The 23,134-nt window shown below is 33.7% G+C and overlaps 10 protein-coding genes and 1 non-coding gene across 11 annotated transcripts; 4 read left to right on the top strand and 7 right to left on the bottom strand.

The window, feature by feature from the left end:
* Positions 1–66: 66 nt before the first annotated feature.
* TPHA0F00530 (uncharacterized protein) lies at positions 67–312 on the bottom strand (the record flags this gene model as incomplete). The annotated part of the gene is made up of 1 exon (XM_003685926.1): positions 67–312. The coding sequence occupies one exon, from the start codon at positions 310–312 to the stop codon at positions 67–69; it is 246 nt and encodes an 81-aa protein (XP_003685974.1).
* A 1,825-nt stretch (positions 313–2,137) lies between these two features.
* On the top strand, positions 2,138–2,864 carry HOP2 (Hop2p; the record flags this gene model as incomplete). Its single annotated transcript, XM_003685927.1, has 2 exons — positions 2,138–2,177; positions 2,269–2,864. The coding sequence occupies 2 exons, from the start codon at positions 2,138–2,140 to the stop codon at positions 2,862–2,864; spliced, it is 636 nt and encodes a 211-aa protein (XP_003685975.1).
* A 110-nt stretch (positions 2,865–2,974) lies between these two features.
* HIR1 (Hir1p) lies at positions 2,975–5,461 on the bottom strand (the record flags this gene model as incomplete). Its single annotated transcript, XM_003685928.1, has 1 exon — positions 2,975–5,461. The coding sequence occupies one exon, from the start codon at positions 5,459–5,461 to the stop codon at positions 2,975–2,977; it is 2,487 nt and encodes an 828-aa protein (XP_003685976.1).
* A 408-nt stretch (positions 5,462–5,869) lies between these two features.
* Positions 5,870–9,076, bottom strand: KAP122 (Kap122p; the record flags this gene model as incomplete). The annotated part of the gene is made up of 1 exon (XM_003685929.1): positions 5,870–9,076. One exon carries the CDS (start codon positions 9,074–9,076, stop codon positions 5,870–5,872), a length of 3,207 nt encoding a protein of 1,068 aa, XP_003685977.1.
* A 439-nt stretch (positions 9,077–9,515) lies between these two features.
* On the bottom strand, positions 9,516–11,075 carry ATE1 (arginyltransferase; the record flags this gene model as incomplete). Its single annotated transcript, XM_003685930.1, has 1 exon — positions 9,516–11,075. The coding sequence occupies one exon, from the start codon at positions 11,073–11,075 to the stop codon at positions 9,516–9,518; it is 1,560 nt and encodes a 519-aa protein (XP_003685978.1).
* A 414-nt stretch (positions 11,076–11,489) lies between these two features.
* TPHA0F00580 (uncharacterized protein) lies at positions 11,490–13,586 on the bottom strand (the record flags this gene model as incomplete). Its single annotated transcript, XM_003685931.1, has 1 exon — positions 11,490–13,586. One exon carries the CDS (start codon positions 13,584–13,586, stop codon positions 11,490–11,492), a length of 2,097 nt encoding a protein of 698 aa, XP_003685979.1.
* Positions 13,587–14,006: 420 nt separating this feature from the next.
* FMT1 (methionyl-tRNA formyltransferase) lies at positions 14,007–15,143 on the bottom strand (the record flags this gene model as incomplete). Its single annotated transcript, XM_003685932.1, has 1 exon — positions 14,007–15,143. One exon carries the CDS (start codon positions 15,141–15,143, stop codon positions 14,007–14,009), a length of 1,137 nt encoding a protein of 378 aa, XP_003685980.1.
* Positions 15,144–15,683: 540 nt separating this feature from the next.
* On the top strand, positions 15,684–18,440 carry RRN6 (Rrn6p; the record flags this gene model as incomplete). The annotated part of the gene is made up of 1 exon (XM_003685933.1): positions 15,684–18,440. One exon carries the CDS (start codon positions 15,684–15,686, stop codon positions 18,438–18,440), a length of 2,757 nt encoding a protein of 918 aa, XP_003685981.1.
* Positions 18,441–19,323: 883 nt separating this feature from the next.
* On the top strand, positions 19,324–21,144 carry TPHA0F00610 (uncharacterized protein; the record flags this gene model as incomplete). Its single annotated transcript, XM_003685934.1, has 1 exon — positions 19,324–21,144. The coding sequence occupies one exon, from the start codon at positions 19,324–19,326 to the stop codon at positions 21,142–21,144; it is 1,821 nt and encodes a 606-aa protein (XP_003685982.1).
* Positions 21,145–22,156: 1,012 nt separating this feature from the next.
* TPHA0Ftrna3F lies at positions 22,157–22,246 on the top strand. The gene is given in 2 exon segments: positions 22,157–22,194; positions 22,210–22,246. It is a non-coding gene; the product is annotated as a tRNA-Phe (tRNA).
* Positions 22,247–22,530: 284 nt separating this feature from the next.
* On the bottom strand, positions 22,531–22,899 carry CGR1 (Cgr1p; the record flags this gene model as incomplete). The annotated part of the gene is made up of 1 exon (XM_003685935.1): positions 22,531–22,899. The coding sequence occupies one exon, from the start codon at positions 22,897–22,899 to the stop codon at positions 22,531–22,533; it is 369 nt and encodes a 122-aa protein (XP_003685983.1).
* Positions 22,900–23,134: the final 235 nt, after the last annotated feature.

Genomic DNA, 23,134 nt, shown 5'->3' on the forward strand with positions numbered 1-23,134 from the left:
TTGTATTATTCTTCTTTATCTATCTATCAAATTTTATAATATGAAAATACCCCCTTGTATACCACGTTAAACATTATTTATAATCCATAAATTATAATTATTCTCTGTAATTCTATCCATCTTCTTCAAACTGTTATTGAAGTCATTGAGGACAGTCAGATTTATACTGTAATCTGATTGATATATTTGATTGCGATCATCATGTTTATCAGCGTCAATTACCATACATCTGTTGGAGCAATATAAACTCATTAGATGGTCTGAGTCCAATTTTCTTTCACAACTTATACAATAATCAGTAAAAGCAGACATTCTTTTTTAATTTTTATTTTATACTATTTTTTGTTAAGCATATGTATTTAACCTATGGCTCTTGATTTTATGTATAGATTTAAATGAGAGAAAGTAAACTTTAACAATTGTGAGATGCCAATAATAAGAGATGATAACTCTTCTTATATACTGTTTTTTTGCTATCATTCAGGGATACCCTCATGGGAGCAGATGATATATATACTCCTATATATAATTAGATACCAGATCTAATTTTCTACATTTGATTGAGGCTGAATGTAAAAAGTCTTATAAATGCATATAAGAGGTAACCTACATAATATTTTGAGATTAAACAATTGGAGGTGTTTTATTGCACACCAACAAAAGGGAAACACCCTTTCTCAGTTGAATCAATCTCATTTATTCTGACATTACCTGACAATGAAACATGTTCGTATTAATAGAAATTAAAAGAAACACATATATATATGTGTGTGTGGATCAAATCATATAATATATACATACACACATACACATACACACACAGTTCAACGTAACCATCGTTTACGTGCGTATTTAATTGTTACATCTAATAGAATGTCTCATGTTTTTTAATTCAAATAATGAAACTATAAGCTGAGTTCTGTGATAACTTAGTTAATATGATCTCAGCTCTCGCTCATCAGCTGTTAGTTCATTGTTCTCGAAATACACCAAAAATACATAACCGACAGATCAGGTATGGATCGAATACTAATCATCGGATACCTCATAATATCATGAAACAAAATCTTTCGCATGTTTTACTTCTTTTGTTGTCTTCTCTTCTCTGTCTCCTGTCTGTTTATTAATAGACAGGTATAAGGCAGGTGGTATTCAAGAAGATTTATATTTCTTGGCTTGAATCTTTGTTTTACATTTCGAAAGGGCTCCCTCCTTTCTACAGAGATCCCTTACCAATTCATGTTTTTGTTTCGCCTTTTTTTCGATTAATTTTGGCTCGCTCTCGAGAAATTTCCTAAATTAGAAACTTAACCCTACATGAACCAGTGAGAACAAGAGAGCGTAAACGATGAAAGAAATATTCAACGTAATTGCTCCCAATTGCAATTGCAAATGGTAGCAATTAATCTCAAAAAAGGGTACTTCTCTTATTCCAAAAATAACCACGCAAGTGAATGTTTAGCTATCCGTCAAGGCGCAATGTTATAGTGTAGCCATTACAGTGAAACCAACAAAAGGTATTAAAAAAAGCCTCTTGATACTACAGGTGTTTTGATGCATATAGATAGTTGTATCACAACGTCTATTATTAGGGTAAATTCTGCAACTTCTGCATGTACGAGTTAGATTGAAATCAAAAAGTAAAGTGTAGACTTTTGTTTCAAACAGCGCAAGAGAGTAGGCCGGTTGTTACCCGGCTTGTTTGCTTTTTGTTGGTTTTTTTCTGCCCGCCCGGAAAAATAACAAAGACGAAAAAGATTACTTCGGCGGCTAAAATTTCTTTGTTTTTGTGTCACTTTTTGTGTTTGGTGTTACAGATAAGGTCATTGGCGGCTAATTTTTCTTTTGTGTTTCTGTGTATTTAGTCCACTGTGGGTTTTTTGTGGTAAATGGAATTGATTATAATTTAAGGGGGGGGAGGTATCTTAAAAAGACAAATCACAAAAAACAAAAGGTATAAAAAGGGCACATTTTTTCTAATTTATCTCTAGCTTTTCTCTCTTTTAAAGTTCACTTTATTACTATTGTACTTGTATTATTATATGTATCTTGGTTTGAGGACACTTCTTTAGTCTTTTTTTCTATTTAGCAGTAAATAAATTCTTTCATTATAACAAACAACATAACACATTGGAGTATGGTTGCAACTTCAAAGAAAGAACAAGAAAGCATGGTAAGTTATACAAAAGCCCCATTTATATATTCAAATTTATTTTACTAACAGTTTATATGTACTTTTGTTTATATATTTATTTATTTTTTGTACAGATTATGATGAAATTGTTCAAACATATCTAGACAAACAATACAGACCTTTCAGTGTCAATGATATTGTTAATAATTTATCAAAAGAAATTACAAAGAAAACAATAGTGATTAAAAGCTTGGAATCACTAGTTAAACAAAATAGAATTGTAGTTAAAAACTTCGGTAAGATTCAAATTTATTGTTGTCTGGATAAAGAATTATCATCAGATATCGATTTAAAACTTTATAATTTGACAAAATTGACAGAATTAAGAACAGAATTAATTGAAATCGATAAAAAAAAATCAATCGTCTCTGAAACTTGGAATAATTTAGAAAAAGAGCTTAGTAACAATGAAATAATTGATTATAATAAAAATAAATTACAAGAAATTGAAAGTTTGGAATTTAAAATTCATAATATTAAACAATTACAAGAAAATTCAAATATTGATCAAGTGAAAATTAATAAGATAATTGATTTAAACGATAAAATTGAAAAAGATTATAAAAAAAGAGTTAAAAATATGAAAGATTTGATGTTATTATTAAAAGATGTGACTCAGTCTAAAAATATTGAAGATTTATTAGAAAATATTGGTGTTGAAAAACTTTAAATAACAAAGTGTTTAAAAAAGCCAAACATGAAAATACACTATAATAATACCCTGAATTCAATATTATATATTATAAATGCAAAATAATAATACAAACTCTTAAATACTTATCAACTCTTTTTTGTCCAACAACCCAACTCTACTACCCAAGAATAATTAGTGTCCGGATTGCTCAAACATAAATCCAATGACTTGCCATCACCACTTAATTTAAAGTCTTTAATCCTTTTGTTAATTCGAACCCTATTAGATTCAACAGGTTCATTATTTAAGATTGGTAATATTGAAATGTTTTTGAAAACTAGTTTAAATTTCTCTAGATCCCAACAATAAAATAAACCTCTCTCTGTAAGGGCAATTAATTTTTTATCATTAATAATCATATTGATTATTTTATGGCCTAAGCTGATTTTTGGTGTTTTCAATTGTCCATTTGTACTCAATAGGAACAATGAACCATTGCTAGTTGCTAAGGACCATATCTTACATTCTAATGAACCAACAGCACAAATGATAACTTCAGGGAAAAACATTTCGACGGTTCTCTTACCATCACTGTAACCGATGATCCTTGTTGGATTATCATATAATGCTTCAGTATCAAATTGAAGTGATCTTTCTACACCATTTCTAACTTCCAAAGTATGGAAATGTTCAAAAGTACCACACTGTAGAAGAATTGCATCTGAATCAGGAAGTATACCACTGTTTTCGATATAACGTGTATTTGGTTCATCAGACCATATTTTCTCGGGAGTCATTTTTGAATTTAATGTCATTAGAAATTCAACTTCTTCATTCTCCTCGTCTAATATAAAGTTGTCGTTATTATTAGTATTTACAATCGGGCTACTACTATCTTCCCTGCTTTCACCATCTTGGTCTACTTTATTCGAATTTCTTTCTCTAGTACCCATAATCAAAGTATGAACTCCAAGTCTTGGGACGGGAAATGATGAAATGCTTACTTTGCCTTTCAAACTCTTCAACTCTCTTGCAGCATTTGAAGTTGAAGGTAGACTTTTAGCAATGTTATTGGTTTGATTATTTGTTACGGGTGTTAGAGTTGCCAATTTCTTTTGTCGCGAATAACCAGATGAGATCAACGTCGGAGCAACTCTCTTCTTGCCATCTTTGACAGTGGTCTTGTTCAATTTTTCGCCATTCTTCCTTTTAGGTACGAGAATGTTAACTTTCTCTTGAACAGCATCCACAGTATTTACAGAATATGATGATATTTGTTGTTCATTGGTGTTTCTATTCCCCTTTAGATTATTCTCGTCTATTTTCATATTGATCCTAGATTCCAAAAAGTTTGTATCGAGTTGTGTGAACTTCTGCTTATTGTATTTTTTAGCTGCTTCTTCTAGCTCCAATTGTTTTATACTCTCTGGGAAATCTAGTGAATCTTTATCCACACCATACCTATTTAACTCTTCCATGTTTCTTTCAAGACTAACTGTCTTACCTAGTTCTTGCTTCTCGAACAGAAACATCGTAATTGAACTATCAAGAGATGTTGCAACTAGAATTCTTCCATTAGGTGACCAGGCCAAATCTGTGATTGATTTATGCGCTATATCGTATGCAATAAATAAAGGTCTTTGTTTACTAGTGCTCCATAATGCTATCGTTTTATCTTGTCCTGCAGACGCAACAATCGAATCAACTGAATTGATAGAAGTCACCTCGCTATCTTCATTCTCTATTTTAATTGTGTTTTCGAATAACCTTGGATTAAACTTAACTACTTCCGTTGGTGCATCGTGACCAATTAATGATATATTAGTGTCCCAGTTACCTCTGTTGATTATTACTACGGAACTTACAGGTCCATTTGTCGCATTTGGAGCTGCTATATGTTGGCCATCTGGTGACCATGAGAGTCTTCTAAAATAGGTCGTTAACGGAGACTCCAAAAATGGAGTCCTGACTACTTGTTCTACTGTAAAAGTTGTATCACCTGCTTTGTGGTACCTGAAAATCTTCAGACTTCTATCATCTGAGGTTGTCGCAAAGTATTTATTTGCTGGATCAAATACTACACCTTTTACATGCGATTGATGTACATTAAATCTTTTTATTTTTTCAAAAGTTGATCCATTCCAAACGATAATTGATCTGTCCAGTCCCACAGTAACCAGAATACTAGAATCAGGAGCCCAGCACATATCTTGGATATCATTATCGTGTGCAACTAATCTCTTTCGGACAGTCCAATGTTCTTTATCGTTCTCAGATCCAAAAAGAGGTTCCATTCGATTTTCTTCTTCGAGGGCCCATATCAACAAAATACGATCATCAGAACCACTGGCAAGATATTGGCCATCTGGGGAAAATTTAAGACATGTCACAGACCCCGTGTGTCTATTCATGCTTGCTAGGGGTCTCTTCAGATCGTCTGTAATTTCTGCATCGGGGTTTGCCTCTTTCAATTTAGTTGTCTCAATAATAGAATCGATAGACCATATTCTAATTTTACCATCTAATCCACCAGTGGCTAATCTCTTTCCATCTGGACTGATATCAGCTGTATAGACTTCATATTTCCTATGCTCTTCTCGGTGAGCAAGCCATGGAAACTTTATGACTTTCATTTATAAATATGTGCAAGTATATATGTTTTGTCTTGACGTTATTCACACAGAAAGTTGAAAGATTCCAGAGCGTTTCTTTATAGCAATTCTCATAGACAAATGTTCTTGTTCATTTGAAATAAATAACTCGAGTAAACAAGAATAATACGATTGGCTTCTAATACTTTTATTCCAATCATGTAGTAGTTGTTTTTATTTCACACTTGTTCAAAGGTCTTCGCAGCTTTTGAATTTTCAATATATTGTCTTGTCACAATGAAAAAACTATGTTGAGCACTTTAACAAGGTAAGTATAATTGAATATTTAAAAAAATGATATGATTAAGGGTAAAACAGTTCAACAGAGTTATATATAATTTAGCTATAATAATTGTTCAACGATTTATGTCAAAGATTAAACAATTGCATCTATAAAGTTGGCAAGGAATTGCATTGTAACCACCATTCAAGAATTGCGTTCCCAGAAGCACGATTGCCTCTAGTGATAGCTAGTTTGTTAATAAACTTCTCATGGATGGCATTCTTACCTTCACATATTTTAGGTAGAGCCTCTATCATCCATTCTTTCGTTTGAAGTGGGTATTTGGCAACTAGAGCACGAATCAAGTCAGTGTAGTTGCTTAAATCGGAGCGCTGGGTGTGGAATAAACCGAACATGGTCTGGTAAACTAATTCTTGACCAACATGGGCTATTAATTGTCTGGATAGCTCCAGTTCTTCTTGTGAATATTTCCTATTGTTAATGACTTTTGTCCAGAACTTGGTGACAGCAGAAATAGTAAATTTTTCTCTAGAAGGTAATAATTTTAGGAATTCTGGTACTATGAAATCATTCCAGTATCTACAAAGCATCAATTGGCTGGGTTTTGAATCAAGCATAGAATTAGCAAAATTTATTAAAGTTTGTAACAAATCTGGATCATTATGAATGTATTGTTGGTATTGAGACAAGAAAAATCTATCAAAAATAAATTCAATATCTTGTGGACCTATGTTATTCTTAAAATGAGCTACCATTCGTTCCAATAGATATGAAAAGAAAGGCAACGAATTCACATAGTTGGTTTTTGGTAATTGGTTTATCATGAATTCCATCATTTCTGACATGTTGTATCTTAGGAAATGTGGTTCAGAGTCAGGCAATGTTAATGTTTTACCTAAAATCAAGCAACTTGTTTCAATAAAATGTGAATCTTTGCCATAATCTGGATTGGACAACGCACTATTTAGTAATGCTAAAATTTTTATTCTGATATGCAATGGATCTTCCATCCAATATTGTTGAAATTCTTGTAATCTTGGTAAGATAGCACTATTCTCCATTTCATCAGGTTGCACTAAAGCTGAACCAAGTTCCGATATACAAGATAATAAACAATGAACATAATCGCTTTTGTTTGGCATATCTATGCCTAAAGAACGTTCATATAAATCACTTATTATATCCACTAACTGACAAATATAATTAGCTTGCTCTTGAGGGCCATTAGCTACTACACATTGAATGATAAAACCAACGGTATGCATTAATCTCTCTCTAGAATAATTGGAGATGTTTGAATCAGGTCTTAGAATTGACTTCAAAACTGTTAATGAATTACTCAATTCTGGGATCAATTCTGTTCTACATGTATCAAATACTGTGTAAATTGATTTTACTACGATATTTTCCAGTTTTGTATTAAGTTCGCTAGCTGAAATAATGCAACTTTCCAACCCTTTAAATAGTGTTTGTACACATTGGTTCAATTGAGAAGCATCTTGTAGAAAACATCCTGATAAAGTACCTATTAATACCGAGCTGGTTCGGATAAATTCTATCTTGAGATGTCTATAGCTCAAGGTACTATCTGGTAATTCAAACCCTGATTCTAATAAAAATAAAATATTATTAATAAAATTTTTGTTAGAGCCAATTATATCACAAATCCAATGACTCTCTGCTAAATTCATATCCATCAATAACGTGTTTAATAGGAAAGCCATAACTTCGGTTTGGAATAAATCCACATTTTGTTGCTTAGATGAATCAGAAGTTGTCTTTGATATACTGTCGATTAAAACATTGGTCAATTTATCATTACCTAGGATATTCCATAAAGACTCAATTAAATCTGAAGTTGCAGTTTTGAAATCTTCAAACTCATGTAATGAGGAATCTTCTCCTTCTTCATTTAAAATTTTTTCTTTGTTAATAAGACTCACCTTAGGTAAATAAATAAGGACAACTTGTTGGAATATGTCAGCAGCTAAAGTTTGTGCTTGAGGTGATAATGTTTCTGGAGCTAGATTTGTAAAACTATCAGCCAAATCTAACCAAAAGTCAATCATTCTAACTGAAAATACTTCCTGAAGAATGGGTGTTAGTGGAAAATTAGTCATTTGTAAGAGTACATTAATATATTGATTTAGATTATCTGGACTAGCAGAATTGGTCCCGATTACAGTAAATAATTTATTACATACATCCAACGTGCTTATTTGCAAGAAGTCTGTAATGCAAATCGCCAATTCTTTTAATTCACTTACCATTTCGTTGGTAACTAAATAATTCATGTATTCTAGCATCCATGCATTTTTAGAGGTATCTGCATTACCAGCTTTTGATACACCTAAAAAGATCGCCTCAACCTGAGATCTCAAGTCATAGCTCATTAAGTTTGGGTCATTACTAAAACAATTATCGAATATAGCTAGAATTTGTTCTGCCTTGTGATACTTATCGGTTTGTTCTGAAGATGTACACATAACAGTAATTAGGTTTTGGAACATTTCTGATAAATCCATGTTTCCATGGGTTGACAAATTTCTAAAACTAGAAACACAAGTGATCCATGCTGAAATAGACGCATATAATGTGTCATTTGAATTATTTGGGATATTTAAGTTAATGTTTATCAAGGCCATTGTAGTGATATATAAATGATCATGAAGAATTTTGTAGACGTTCGTCATCGTTGCTTTTCTGCTTTGATATTTAACTAGATCTTCAACAATAATTTCAGTAAATGTCAATAAAAGATTATTCAATTCATTTGATGATTGAATAAATTCACTTAATTCTTGATATGACACCTGTGAATTGACAGCAGCAACTAGCATTGAATCAACAACATTGTCATCGAGGTTCCAGTCTTCCACTTTCGAGTTATTAGAATTTGTCAATAAAACCAACAAAGTATTCAAAGGATTATTCCAACTTGTAATAGTGGTACTTTCTGCCGTAGTAGTCTCATTCTCATTGATATTGGTAAATATCAACGATAAATTTGACATCAGTTTCTTTATTGTAGTCAAAAGCATAGATTTATTTTGAGGGTTCGTGGCATAGGACTTTGAATATTTTGTCAAATGTATTAAATTAGCTTTAAATAGCACCCACAACTTTTCAAATGAATTTACATTTGTATTCAGTTGCACAGTGAGAGTTAAAGCACCAAAATATTGTACATTTGGAGAATAGTTATCGTTTTTTAGCAGTTCATTAGCAAACGCCAAGCCTTGTGGAGATTTCTGTAATACTTGTAAGGACTGCTGAATCTGATTAACATCTTGCGAAGGCTGTGGAGCATATAAACTCTCAACCAAGTGTACAATCTCTTCAATACTGGACATTACTACTCTCTGTGTGTTTAAATCTCTTCCCCTGCAAATAGTTCCGGCGTTCTTTCAGAATCTCAATATTCTTTGCAGCAATCTAAGTAATATAGACGTCTCTTAGAAAAGAAAAATGAAACCACAGTAAACAAAATTATAAACTATTTTATTCTCAAGACAATACATTAACTGATTGTATACAATTAAATAAATCATATTGCAATCATAAATAAATCTTGTACTGATTATTACTTCACAAGAACTCTTTCATTGTTTGTCGAGAAAGCTCATCGATAAAATATTTCACTTTCAAGGCGTTAACGTAACGACATAGCAAAGTGAAATATTACCAGAATGGGGAAGATATTGATGCATTAGAACCAAGTTAATGATGGTTATTGTATACAGATTTTCTTGCTATTTGGTTTTATATGGTGTATATATTTTATATGTGAATCTATATAATTATAATGGTGTTCATGGCGTTTTCTGTTCCCATAACTCGAATTGTATCGCAAATTATTTTCATGACTTCTGGTGATTCAAGTTTAGAGCCCATGAATGGTCGTAATCCCCCTAATTCTGTATCAAATATTAGCAGCTTATCCTTCAGGGTGTCTATTTTTCCTGAGTTTATGATTTCTAGTACTTCTGGTAAAGGTACAAGTCCAGGAAGAACGTTGGGAATCGATCTTATGGCATCGCTTGTTTTCTTCTTGGATTTTTTACCTTCATTTCCTGTTCTGTTGGTGGTAATGCTGGTATTGTTGTCATTCAGTTTGTCACCATTCATATTCTCGGTCCGGAAATCCATTCCAAAGGCTTTTAACGAAATGGCAGCTTTGTTTGCATCAAGTAAGGCTTTCCCATTGCTCCCATATATATTTTCAGCAATATTGATCAAGTTTTCACCTGAAAGGGATGGCAACCATAGGGCTTTTAATTTCTCATTAAGATATGGTTCAGACTGTGGGGTATCACATTTATCCTCCGAGTCTGTCATTATGAATAATCTCCCGTGTTTTGTTATGTTATCCAGTTTCTCCAACCTAACATAGTTTGCAGCACACAAATCGAGCAACTCCCCTCCATATTTTCCTTTATAATTCATTTTTGGACAGTCGCCAATATAATAACCAAGGTAATAGTAACCATTTTTAATTTTAGTCGAAAGTACCAATTCTTTAAGAGCACTTACTTTACCAAGAGATAATCTAGCATAGTCTGGATCCCAAACGAAGTAAACCGATGATAACCCCGTTACTAAAAAATCAGTTACTGCAAATGCAATTAGTTTTCCATCCAAGTAATAGCACTCGTGAGCAGGGCCAAGTCTTTTGATATACTCGTTGTCTTGAAGAGTGTCCCAATTATTTAGTTGCTCCCATTCTTCTTCTGTTCCCATTATCTCTTCATCTGTAAAAGGAGAATGGCATAAAAATTGCCTGAATCCCCTTTCACTATGTTTGTAGTCATGGTGTATATTCTCTTGGAATTTACAAAATAGTTCGTACTTCTCCTGTGAGTAAACGGAGGGTTCAAAGACGGTTTTCAACCTACTAGATGATCTCTTTATCTTCAATACTTCTTCAATTACGTTGTACTCGACATTTCCTTTATTCTTTTTATGCATCTCATTTTCTGTTGGATTAACAAACTTATTGAATCGTCTCAATGACTTCTTCAACTCTTTATCTATCTTAAGATACTCCATTTTAGTTCTAATTGTGTATTTCCTACAACAATTCCTTAACATGTCTCCTTTATAAACAAAATTTCCTGACCTTCTGTATCCCATATTACACAATCTGTCATATTGTTCAACACTCATCTGCTCGGATTGAAACCCAACACAACTGTTATTCACTGTGATACCATTGGACTCCTTATGCATTAAAGACATAAGTGAGTAATTGTTCTCAGCAATAGCTTTCTGCCCATTACAATAACCACATCCTGATGTATCATTTGAAAAGTATAGAGGATATGAAATAATCAATCTATCAGTTAAATCCATGGTTTAAACAATCGTTGTTCTTGATAACACCACGAATATAATCAAGTATATAGCAATTAGCACAATTGGGCACTTTAAATAAACTGATTACAACCTCAACTTGTTATGATTGTTAAGTTGGATGTGCTTTGATTCAAATACATTGAACAATTTGTCACCGAGAGTTAAAGACGAATCCTTAAACACATCGATGAGATGTCAATTAAAAGCAACCAAAATTGGTGTATGGATGGTTAGTGAATGTTTTTTTGTTTTGTAGAGAAGTATATATGAGTGGAGTGAAGTAGAGTATAGTTTATATAAGTTTTGATTCGTTGGGTCCCGTTAAGTGCGGCAATGGATTGAATATTGTTACATTAAAATTACCCACGGCAGATATACGTAGATGTGTATATATCTATTGATCACTGGTTGTTAGAACAGTTCTTTCAATTTTAATAAGTCACCTGTAGAATTGATTGAAGTGGTGATGTTTTCAGTTGCATGTGGGTTTAATACTTCTGACAGTTTGATTAGATTGTTAAGGATCTTGGAAGGTGGAAGGTTATTCGCGTACCCTTTTTTCAATAATTCTGTTATGAGGTAATATAACCAAAGCAAATTGATGCGTGGTTCAAAAGATGACCAGGAATTTGGAACTGGCAATATGGTTCTCATCATTTCGTATATTTCGTATTGTCCATTTCTTCCACCTTGATAGAATAATGGATGATCCAATCTCGTAAACAACACTTGTGTGTCAAATTTGGATGTCAATCTACTGCCTTTGAAATCACATAATGTAATATTTCCAACTCTATCTATCAGAATATTCTGTAAAATCAGGTTTCTGTGTTCAAATGACAGTTTTATTTCATTAACATATAAAATCGTCGTGCATTGCCAAAATATTGAGGCCACTTGTTCCCAGTCAGATATGTTTATGCTATGCAATGGTTCTCCTGAATCTTTCATAAAAAGCATTAAATATAGTTTATCAGATTGTTGCTCTGTTTTTCTGTATAAATATGCTTGTAATAAAAATGGTAGACCCATCGAATTTTGACATAACCTTAGGCAGATTAGTTCATGTAAGGATATCTCTGGTGAATAAAAACCATTATCTTCGGAATCTAATGATAATTGTTTACTGATTATTGATTCAGATGTTCTCGGATCAATGAATCTAGATATATAGTCGGTGATATTGTCTTTATCTTTAGGAATAGTGTATATTGAGCCTTCTAGATCATTTAATTCGTCATCATTAATAATATACTTAAAATCGCAATGTTCTAATAAACGATTCAGCACAATCGATTTGTAATCCGCCGTCGATACCGGAATGCTTGAAATATGGGATTTTATTGACATTAATGAATTTGAATTATTCAATTTGGTATCTATTTTGTTACGTGATTCTGTATCTGGAGTTGGTAGAGAAATTTTTATATTTCCACTAATTGACGCTTCTCTATCTATTGATGCCGTGGTGTTAGTCTTCCTTCTTACTTTGAAATTCTGTAAAGAGGATTGTGATGTTTTATGCTTTAGATGTTTGATGGATAAATTTGATGTTGACGATTTTTTCCTTAGGTTGTAATCATTTATCTGAGCACCTTCGCTTCCTCTTACATTGCTATATGTTGTACTGGAGGAGCTAAATAGGCTCGATAGAGATGACTTTTTCTTCAAAGTTGGTGCTACGTTAGAGTATTCTCTTTGTTGTTGATTTACTGCTACACTTTGACTTGAAGTGGACCTAGACAGTTGCGAATTCTTTTTCCAAAATTTCCAATTTTTTTTTGAATCTATACTGACATTAGTGGACGTAGTTGTAAGTGAAAGTAAAGATTTATCATTTGGTTTCTTAAATTTAGTATTATCCCTGGCACCACCTTGCACAACGTTACTCGCTAGAGGTGCTAGTGGTTTCCTTTTGTTGTTGTCTAAAGATGTTTTAACAGACCTCTCTGAAGCATGTGCCTTTATATTAAAACTTGGAGAATGTTTTAATCTATTTTCATGGTTCTCGTCTGCAAAATTAAATTTGCCTATTAATTGCTTCAAAGACGAGCTTGTAGACGATCTTTTAAACAAAGATCTATTTTGATCATTATCCATGTAATTGGTATGCAAAGTAGACATAGACGTTCTTTTATTGGGACTGTTTGATTTCTGAGGAGAAATCGATTTCATCTTCAAAGGTGTACTTTTCTGAGGACCATTATTGTCGATACTATTGTTGCTCGACAATGTAGACTTTCTTTTCTTCGACAACGACGAAGAAGAAGAATACGTGGACATAAAAGACCATCGTTTCTTGTCCTTAGATTTCTCCTTACCATCTTTTTTCCCTCTACTATCAAAATTCATTACGACGTCAGACTTCTCGACTGGAAAATCCTGGGAGGAAGGTAGCCCCTGTCTCTCATGTCCTTCATTAAGCCCTTCATCACTGTCTGAGTCGGAGATCACCATCGCAATAAAATTCTTTCTGGGAGAAAGATTTATCACAGTTTGCTCGCTCATAGCTATGTGTTTGTCTCTGTTCTGACTCGATTAGTCCTTGAACCTCCTTGCAACTCAACCCTTACCGATAAGAAGCAGTGCCACCCCCATTTATATCAAAGTCCATCTCGCAATTGACACTTTCTGGGTTCATGAAGGTGCTCGAGTGGCTGCGTCACCTCGAATCTTCGATCTGAATCTCATTTTGTTTACGTTTCGTGTTTCGCGATGACCGTTTTGTTTACATTTCGGTGTCACAAATTGGTGCCACGACAGCAATCCATTTGCACGGACACGAGTATTAGCACTAGCACTAGCAGCCTAAAGGCAGTGCTAGTATGTTAGTGCAATTCCTGAGTGTTCACAACACTCTGGAATTCACATTCTATCATTGAGAATAAACGCCCAATATATATATATCGTATTTATTGAATATCGAAATTATACAAACTCAAACGTACTCTCAGTCTTGTTGCCGCATCGTTTGCGAAACCGTCTGACAAACTCAGAAGCTGTCTCGACAGTGAACCCTTCGAATTGCAACGATTTTACCTGGATATAACTGTTGTTTGCACAACATACAACCACCGTCATTGATTTGTCATCGTAACAGAATTGGCCAGGAGAGCCTAGTTTCTCTTGATAATTACTACATACAGTGAAATCATGAAAGATTATCCTTTTATTTACATTGCCATTCTTCCTCATAAGCACTTTTATTGGCGCAAAAAGAGGTCCCAGCGTATTTAGTCTGACAACCAGATCAATGGCCTCGTCAGTGTTCCAAGAGATCTGCTTCATTGCCGAAGTAATCCTCGAAGCGTAGCTTGCTTCAAAGACTTGACCAGACTCTATGCTTTTGTTTTGATCTGTATATAATTGCTCTGATATCACTTTCTTAAGTAACTCTCCTCCTACTAGTCCAAGTTGATCCATTAAAATAGCAGTGTATATAGGAGTCTTTTCTGGGAACTCAGACACCACACCTTTCGCTAGCAAGTCACTAGTAGACAGCGGACGTGTCTGTGCTATTATTCTGCCATGGTCGAATTTATTCGGATGTAATGTCTGTATAGTGACCCCAGTCTCTGTATCCCTATTCAGAAGCGCATATTGGATGGGAGACGCCCCTTTGTACCTCGGGAGCAACGATGGATGGATATTTAAAGAATATTTTGCTTTGCTCAGTAACTTTGATGGAATCAATTTCCCAAACGAAACTGCAACCACCATGTCGTAATTATGTACATCACCAATATCAAGCATATCTTGTTTCGAATCACACAGCAATGGTTCTCTCAACCCTATCGTTTTGCAATGCTCAACAATTGGAGTATGCTTTAATACGGACTTATATCTTCCACACCATTTAGGTTTCCTAGTGACAACTTGAATATCCTTCACCAGTGGTGGATAATTGTTCTGCAGAGACCTTAAACTATCCAATGCATGAATACTGAACTCATCGCTCCCAAAAAACAACACATCCAGACTAGATAAAGAGTGACTACCAATTCCATGTTGGCAACGTTTAAATACCAACCGTTTAACCTTCCACGCAGTTAATTGAGCAAACATCAGCTACCCTTGTATTTCGTGAATTTCGTATGGCTGACCTCTCAATGTATACATTAGCTCAACACTTTGAATATTGCCTCCCAGAACTCAATTAAACAGGAAAGGTCATTATGCATCTACAAATACCTCTGATGTACTTCAGCAAACTCCTCTTATGCACATATCTAAGCTGTTTAAAGGTTGCTGACTGGTCATCTTGGTTGGCATCATCTTACAAGAAGACTGTTTTCGTGGCCCGTGACGGTACTTTTTTGATATTTGTACCATCAAAATTTGATTTAAAGATATTTAAGAGATGAGATGTATCAAGAATGTAGAAAGGTATTGGTGAGTTATGAGCATTGACAAGGCAGTTAAGACGACATTCGATATTTCCGTTTGTCTTATTGTTTCCCAGTCTTTTTTCCAGCTGTTCTGTGTTAAATTTGGCTGAGGATCAAGTCGAACGGGTATTGACTATTTTGCATATTTCTTGGTTTGGTTTGATTTGATTTTGAATCATAGAACTCGACCACTGGAAAGATATATATTCAGTACTGGATGCTGCCCATTAATCGACCTATTGGGAGCCAGTTGGGGCTTGGTGTGAAAGGGATGTCAGTGTACGTGGGGGGTGATTCCAAAGAGAAATGGATCAAGAGTGTTCAGGATAAGTCTATTATAGATGATAGCGAGTTGCATGTTATTTCTTCAGAGGTCTTTATTGATTCAGATTTGCAGAAGATGGAAAAGAAGTTCATTGACGGCGAAATTGTGAAAGATGATTACAATAGTGATGATAGTGGGGTTGAGTTTGAAAACGATGAGGAATTCGAACATTGGAAAGATATATTAGTAAGTAAAATGGAATGGCAGGATTTGGATCCTAAGATCTCAGGTGACTTTAGGCCATTCAAAAAAGTTAATACATCCCACGATAGGGCATTTGACACGCATGAGGGATCACTTGTAAAATCTATGAATTTTATTCCAAATTCCCTAATATCAACTTTATCAGAAACACCAATTCCAGTGCAAATGACAGACACTACAGGAAAGAAGTCAATTGGAAATATGCATAGCAATAGTACATTGAGTGTGGATCCTAATACAGGTGAACTGATGGTAATTGGTTTACTCCAAACAGTAGCAGATTTACGTGCAAATAAGGATCCTCAACAAGTGATAGCATATGTATCAGGAAATTCCGATTCAGTGTTAAATATAGCGGTACTCACTAGAAGTAAAAAAGAGTTTATAAAAGTTGATAAGCATACAAAAGTACCTGGTAAAACATGGGAGATAAAAGATCAAAAAAGCATCGAGAGCATTGAATTAAATTCACCAATAAAAAAAATATTGTTCCCACAACTTTCGGCGATATTTAGAAGAATGTCAGATCTTATAGGAATTCTTACCGAGAATTCATTGCACATAATAAAAGTATCAAACTTCAATTGCCAAACGTTAAAATTTAAATTTCAACAGTATAAATATTTATCTTATTCCTCGTTGGGCGATTTTCCATTTGCCGATTTTGCCTTCAATCCTTGGGATATGAATGAGCTGGCTGTTATTGATATCAAAGGTAACTGGGCAGTTTGTTCTATATCATCGTCGTTATTAAAAGATGATACAATAAGGGTTTCGCAGGATGCTAGAGGGACTATATATGATCCAGAGGAACTCTCAAATTGGAAGAAAATTGAATGGTCTTCTAAATTTACAAAATTAATTGTAATGGACCGTTCAAAATTGTTTGAAATAGATTTTCAAAAGGACTTACAAGTAGAAATTATAGAAGCCAAGACATGGTCAAGACTGAGAGATTATAAAAGAATTGATGAAAATATCAGTGTCTTGCTTACGACAAAAGAAATTATTGCAATTAGGACAAATAAAAATACGAACTGTTTTGATAGAATATTATCTTGGAAGCATGATCTAGATCCGAATGACAATACGTTAAAATTTTCAATTCAAAAAATAATTAAAGATAAGGTATTAACGTTGATCATCTATATTTTTACTAGTCAAAGCAATAATGTATATATGCATGCATTTAGTATTGACACTTTTAATCTACAACTCACAACAAGTTGTCAATCGAATGTCATGACTATACCGAACATCACGGAAGGTATTCAAACTATATCTGTTCCAGACGAATCATATGATGATGATGATGACTATGATATGAATGATTCTTATGAGAATAGCTCTACTGAATATGTGTGGATAAACATGTTTTTAAAACAATATACTAGTAATGAGGTAACGAAAGTGATAGTTACGAATGCTCCTCTTCATATTACTAAAAATAAAAACCACGTACATTTTAAAACAGATCCAAATAGTGAAGGAGGTTTGAAAATGAGGTACAAAATGAAAGAGTTACAAGAGATGGACAATTTAATACAGCTTCTAACAGAAAAATATAAGGACTATCCGTCAAATAAGAATGAAAATATTCATGACCTATTACAAGATTTTGGTTATAAATTATCGACTTTGTTGAATGAAGAAATGGTCCATTTCAATAAAGAAAATAGATCTAATTTATTAAAAAATAGATCGTTAAAGGATCTTATTGATTTATCACCTTCAATAGAGAATTTATCGGAATTTGAATCTTTTTTGGATCAGTTAATTGAACATTTTGAAGAAAGTTCTTTAAAGTTTTCTAATTTAAAATCTATATTGAGTTTTTTTTTGCACGAGAGTGTTCCTAGTATAGATATTTTCTATAATAAACTCCTACAATGTTGGGAAATTATAACTTCCAATTCTGAAGTACTTACTAGAGAACTTGTTAAAACTATAGTCTGGGGGGCAATTCGTTTCTGTAATAAAAATTGCTATCAAGACAAATTGCACAATTCCAAGGACACCTTAACAACCCAATATCAAGAAATAATTGATCTTTGGGAATTAAACGATGATGAGATTGAAGAGGAAGCTAATAAATTAGATAATACAGAAAGCACAGCCCCCATGAGTCAACCTCATTTCACTAGGGAATCTCAATCACAAATTCCGACAATTAAACTATCTCAAAGAAATGAAAGACAAGAAAGAGGCATTGCTAACAATGCTAATAGAATTTCAAAATCATCGAGAAACAGAAAATCCTCACAAGCAAGGCCACTCTGTTCACAAGCTTTCTCATCATCACAAACATCGATTCTACCAGACAACATCACACCAGCATTTTCTTTAATGCAAGCATCTGCACCAAGTCTATCTCAATCTCAATCTTCACAGACTTCCAAAAATAAGAAGAAGAAGAAGAAGAAGAAAATTGGTGGTTTCAAATAAACTAATGATCTTAAATCAAATTTGCATTCCGTTTTAGTAAATATCAATAACAAATAAAATAAATAATAAAACGATCAATTTTTACTACGAACTACTAACATCGTCGAACCAATTTGATTAGTGCTCGCCCATAGTGTATAACCGTGTATATAATATTATAATAGAATTCAAGTCACCAAAAAAATTGCATGCGTATTCAATTATTAACTTTATTAATTCACGGGTCCATCTCGATTTAATTCTGAGATCTGAAGTGACGAAAACGGACACGCAAGATGCCTTATTTTCCCAATTTGGACTATTTTGTTATTTTTTCGAAATTTATGACATTCTTTGGCTTCAATTTCCGACTGGTTACTTCCTAATTAGGACATTGCTGGTATCTTGGCAATGTCCTAATTCGGACACAGATTAAGACAAAAAAAAGCTTGGATATTAATTGTACTATAGTATTCGTTTACTTTAAAAACCAAATAATAACAATGGTAGTGCACCAGTAGTTCATAGGAATAGGTTAAGTAGGAATTGGATGTGTTAACTCGTTGACATCGCTTTCCAAGCTGTTTACGAGCTTTAATTGTCTTTTCTCCGATTGTTTACGAGCTGGTTCCAATAGTGTACATGTTATCAATTTGTTTGTTTACCAAATATTTGTTCAAACTAGAATAATCAATTAGTCTGTAATATAACATATTTAAAGGATATGCATTTATGCAATGTTAATAAATTTTTTCCGGAATTAAAGTAGTTTGAACTACAATTATTATTATTTTTTTGCAGTTTGTTCAAACATTTGTAGTATCTAACATTTGTAGTATCTAACAATTGAAGTATCTAACAATTGAAGTATAACATATAAAAACCGACGTTTGGTGCAGACATCATGATTTCTATTATCATATATAGTGTTTTATCTTTACTGCTATCGCAAGCATTTGCTTTTCCACTGGTATTTAAAAGAGATATTGTTACCAGATATCATACAGCTTCAACTGCCACTGTTACAAATTTTTTCACAACAACAACTGCTACTATCGTTGCTCCAACAGTGGAATATATTGTCTATGATGGATATACTGTTACGACCACTTTACCAGGTAGTTATTATACTGTTGTTTATTCTGCCGGCTCAGATACAACTTCCGTAGTCACTACATATACAGATGCAGAAAACAAAAATGGTGGATCTTACGTTCAATCCTTGACATCTGCCTCATCTGTTACACCTATCGCATCTCTTTCATCTCCTTCATCTTCAGATTCAAGAGATATTACATCAGAAACTGGTGTTGTGAGCAGTAGAACTGCAAATATGGCTTCCTCCGATCCATCTGTCACCGGCTCTTCTTCCAATAGTACTTCGGTATTTGAAATTTCTAATGGTTCTGGAACTACTACATCTAAAAACTCTAGTCCGTTAACTACTAGTAGTACTTCAAGTACTTCAAAGGCTTCTACTTCGTCATCCAAGATAACCAAGTCAACTTCTTCTGCTTCATCCACTTCATCCACTTCATCCACTTCATCCACTTCATCCACTTCATCCACTTCATCCACTTCATCCACTTCATCCACTTCATCCACTTCATCCACTTCATCCACTTCATCCACTTCATCCACTTCATCCACTTCATCCACTTCATCCACTTCATCCACTTCATCCACTTCATCCACTTCATCCACTTCATCTACCTCTTCCACTTCTTCCACTTCATCTACCTCTTCCACTTCATCTGCCTCTTCCACTTCATCTGCCTCTTCCACTTCTTCCACGTCAGCTATTTCATCTACATCATCTATGAGTAGTTCATCCACATCATCTGTTATTACCTCGATTAATTCATCTGCTCCATCTTCTTCAACAGTTATTGTAAGTACTTCAACAGGAGTGGGATACTTATCTGCTGCACCAAGTGTTATTGTGTATTCGCCTTATAACAATGATGATTCATGTAAAGATGCTGACACTGTGCTTGCTGATTTGACATTGATTAAATCGAAGGGTATTTACAAAGTTAGAATATATGGTACAGATTGTAATTCTCTGAATACGATTGAACCAGCTGCAGTTCAATTAGGTATGACTATTAATCAAGGACTATGGATGTCTTCAAAGGGTGTCGATTCAATTGACTCTGCTGTGAATGATTTAATTTCCTGGGGCACAACTAACGGTTGGGGAGTCTTTGATTTTATTACAATTGGTAATGAAGCAATCAACGCAGGATACTGTACAGCAGATGAGTTGATCGTTAAAATTTCCTCAGTGAAGCTCCAACTACGAGAAGCTGGTTATACAGGTTTAGTCACAACTGCAGAACCACCTGTATCTTATGAGAATAATCCATCTTTATGCACTAACTCAGAAATTGATTTCGTTGGTATTAATCCACATGCATACTTCGACACATATTCAAGTGCTGCAACAGCAGGTACTTTTGTAAAGGGTCAAGTTTCTTTAATTGAATCCGTTTGTGGCCGTTCTGATATTTCTGTTTTAGAAACTGGGTATCCATCTGCTGGTATCCAAAACGGTGGTAATATTCCATCTCCGGAAAACCAGCTGATAGCAATCCAAGCTATTCTAGATGAACTAAATTACGATGTCACAATTCTAACCACTTTTGATGATTATTGGAAAGACCCAGGTGAGTACGGAATTGAACAATCATTTGGTATTATTCAATTATTAAACGATGTTTAATTATAAGCTATGCTATTTTAATAGTGGATTAATAATATTCAAAACATATAGACATTTATAAATACAAGGGATAATTAGGTTTTAATAGTATTATGATAAATTTTTCAAAATATATGTACAGTATTCAACTTATTAGCTCCTGTAAATTTGTAATCAAAGTATTTAACGTTCTTCACTTAGGAGCGTATTTGTAGAGAACTCAAGTGATCATTCGTACGTCGGACATATTCTAGTAATATTAATTGATCAATTCTCCAAATGTAATCTATATAGAAATGAATAATATATGTAACCAATGAAGTAAACAACTGCTTGTTTTATATACTCTTAACTCTTTTATAAACTCATTCATTTCACTAGAACATTCTAATTGGATCCAATACTATTATACGATTGGTTAAACTATAAATCATTCACTTACTTAGTAGCCACTCGTTTAGATATTCGTTAGTTTTATTGACCACCGCCTTGGGTTTTTGTTGTAAACCAATCTTAGGAAACCAAATTAGATCGCTGACGCATTATATATTAATCCATATATCCGATAAACCAATTCAATAAAAATACTTCTGCTCAATAGTTGAATTCATTGCTTTAATATATTAATAGTTGTTAATTATATACTATATAATTAGATTAATCTCTCTGGTCTCTTGGACCTAGATCAATGAATTGTTAACCATTGATTACCGGGGTTTATATATACATAATATTTCAACCTACCGTTCTGTCCACTCGAGACGACGTCGTCGAGTTGAACACGTATGGCAGACTGATGGTTCTACAGTGCTATTTCTGCATTAGAAATTCTGCTATGACATTCTTGTGAGCACTATTGTTTCAGGTTGGCAACAATAATCTTCTAAGGAGGTAATCTCTGGTATCGTATATTCAGCTATACATCCAGTGACATTTCCAACAAATAGTCTGTCGTCTGTATATCTATTATATTACATTCCTCTCATGAGTCTGTTTTCCACAGTTCCCATATTACAAATTCTCAAGAAAATAAGCGGTTTTAGCTCAGTTGGGAGAGCGCCAGACTGAAGAATACTTCGGTCAAGTTATCTGGAGGTCCTGTGTTCGATCCACAGAAATCGCATTATTTTTTTATATTGATCCAATAATCTTTTTGCTTCTCAAGTGACACAAGTAGTTGGTAAAAGTGCTTAATACAATTGATAGAACTCTTTGACTTTACTTAGTTTCCGTCTTGTTACTATTTGCTATACACATCGTTTTTCGGTACTGTATTTAGATTAAGTTTTTATTTAAATAATGATATAACACTTAATTACGCAAAATATGACTTTAATTATGATTTATAAACACATAAGGTCCCCCAAATATAAAAATAGATATAATACCAAAGGTAATGAAACCGTATTAACGTTCTTTCAAAGCTTTGTTTCTCTTTTCTCTTCTTCTTAATCTGTCTACCTTCTTTGCATGCATCTTGGCAGCTAATCTTTCGTATCTTTCCTTCTCTTCCTTCTTTTCTCTACGCTCCTTCAAAGCCTGTATCTTTGTTTTACGTGCTTCTTCCTTCTCATCTTTCAACGCCTTTAATCTGTCCTTGAACTGTTTGTCTTCTAATTTTTTTTGTTGTTTAGCTTCCCAAGAAGTGAACTTTTTATTCTTGATGACACTACTCGTTACTCGAAAAGGAGTTCTTTCCTCTTTCCAAGTTTTACCACTCACTCTGGTACCTCTCGTTTTGCTAGCATCCACAATTTCATTTTGAACTTCAGACATTCTTTCTAAATAAAACAACTCTTTAGTAGTGGTTAACTGTAGTATATCCAAATTCTTGCCCCTTCAACGATATGTGAGGGTCTTCCAAAACGAAAAAACACAGAACTGACTAATCAATATATATTGCAAAAAATGGCAGTTAACTACTTTAGCGCTAGCAAAGAATTTAGTCCAATACTAAAATACCATCTTCTTAAAAACTTCTTTTAATAAAGGTTACAATCTGTAATGGTTT

Source organism: Tetrapisispora phaffii, chromosome 6 (genome assembly GCF_000236905.1).
Source record: "Tetrapisispora phaffii CBS 4417 chromosome 6, complete genome".
NCBI classification, from domain to species: domain Eukaryota; kingdom Fungi; phylum Ascomycota; class Saccharomycetes; order Saccharomycetales; family Saccharomycetaceae; genus Tetrapisispora; species Tetrapisispora phaffii.